We start from the raw sequence: 1,233 nt of genomic DNA on the forward strand, positions 1-1,233 counted from the left end.
AGAGAGAGAGAGAGAGAGCGGGAGTTGTGGCAGAGTCAGAGATAGACTTCCTATGAAAGTTTATTGCCCACATTTTCACAGATAAGATCATTTCAAAAAAGCAAAAGGCAAAAAATCAAAAACGAAAAATAAGGAAAAAAAAGAAAGAAAAAGGAATCCACCCAAAAAAGGAAGAGAGGAAAACCGTATTACACACGGGCTCACTCAAACTCAAAGGGGCTTCAACTTCAACTTCAACTCTTCCAAACTACACACCAGCGCAACCAGCCGAACCGGCACATCAATCACACCAGACCAGCGCCTGCCTCTCCGGTCACTCTCATGAGCGGGCCACCGCGGTGCCTGGCCTGGCGGGAGAGGCAACTGTCCTAACGGTGGGCGGACTTTAACACCCAGTGGGCGGGACTTAACACGCAGAGGCGTCGGGGTGCTGATTGACAGCTGCCAGCCAGCAAGTGGGGGTCGCTTATCGGGATGATCACCGAAGTCGTGTGGACTTCTCAAGCTTTATCGGAACACTGGTCGAGAGTCGGAGGCGTCGGGGTTTAGTCAACAAACACTTCTGGAATACGAGGACACGCAGAGATACTAAACCGCCATCGCCATGGTTCCTTAGTGCGCTCATCGACGATGCTACTGCTGCTACACTTGGCCTTGTGAAACCTCGAGTGGTTCGGTTAGAGGGTTTTCCTTCTCCTTGTTCTTGTTCTTGTTCTTCTTTTCGCTGTGTGTGATACGATATCATTATAGTATTCAGAGACCGTGTGGGACTGTGTAGTGTAGTGTAGTGTAGTGTAGTGTAGTGCAGAGAGTTTTCAGTTTGTTATTATTACCTTCCTACTACTACGCACTACTACTGACTCGGACTGCTTCCAAACTGAGGTTCTTCTCTTTAGGAGGATGGCCACGACGCTAATCGGGGTGAGTAATAAAGATAATGATAATGATAATGATAGTAACAGTAATAACAAGTTATATAGCAACAATAAGAATTGATTTGTATCGTTGCCAACATAGTATTGATTATCATGGACTGCAAACTGGGGTGAGCTGAAATCTCGCTATTTCAGCTTTAGCATCGAACTGTCTGAGCAAGAAAGGTTTCCGAGAAAGTTATTTTGTGTTTCCTTTTCTTAGATGAGTATGACACAGCAGATTTTCGACGTACGACAATTAATAGCACCAACCTTCCTAGAGACTGGTAGATAATTATTGAATTTAAAGAGCAAGGGG

The 1,233-nt window shown here is 45.4% G+C and overlaps 1 protein-coding gene across 1 annotated transcript in view; it reads left to right on the top strand.

Annotated features, from left to right (window-relative positions):
• The first annotated feature begins 529 nt into the window (after nt 1-529).
• The window catches only part of LOC101857627 (transcription factor Sp9), an 82,978-nt gene continuing 82,274 nt past the window's right edge, over nt 530-1,233 (top strand). The window contains exon 1 of the mRNA XM_005093517.3: nt 530-921. Coding sequence (XP_005093574.1) covers nt 901-921 — 21 coding nt within the window. The 5' untranslated portion in view covers nt 530-900. The remainder of the gene's footprint in view (nt 922-1,233) is intronic.

The sequence above is a fragment of the Aplysia californica genome, unplaced genomic scaffold (genome assembly GCF_000002075.1).
Source record: "Aplysia californica isolate F4 #8 unplaced genomic scaffold, AplCal3.0 scaffold00065, whole genome shotgun sequence".
Lineage (NCBI taxonomy): Eukaryota > Metazoa > Mollusca > Gastropoda > Aplysiida > Aplysiidae > Aplysia > Aplysia californica.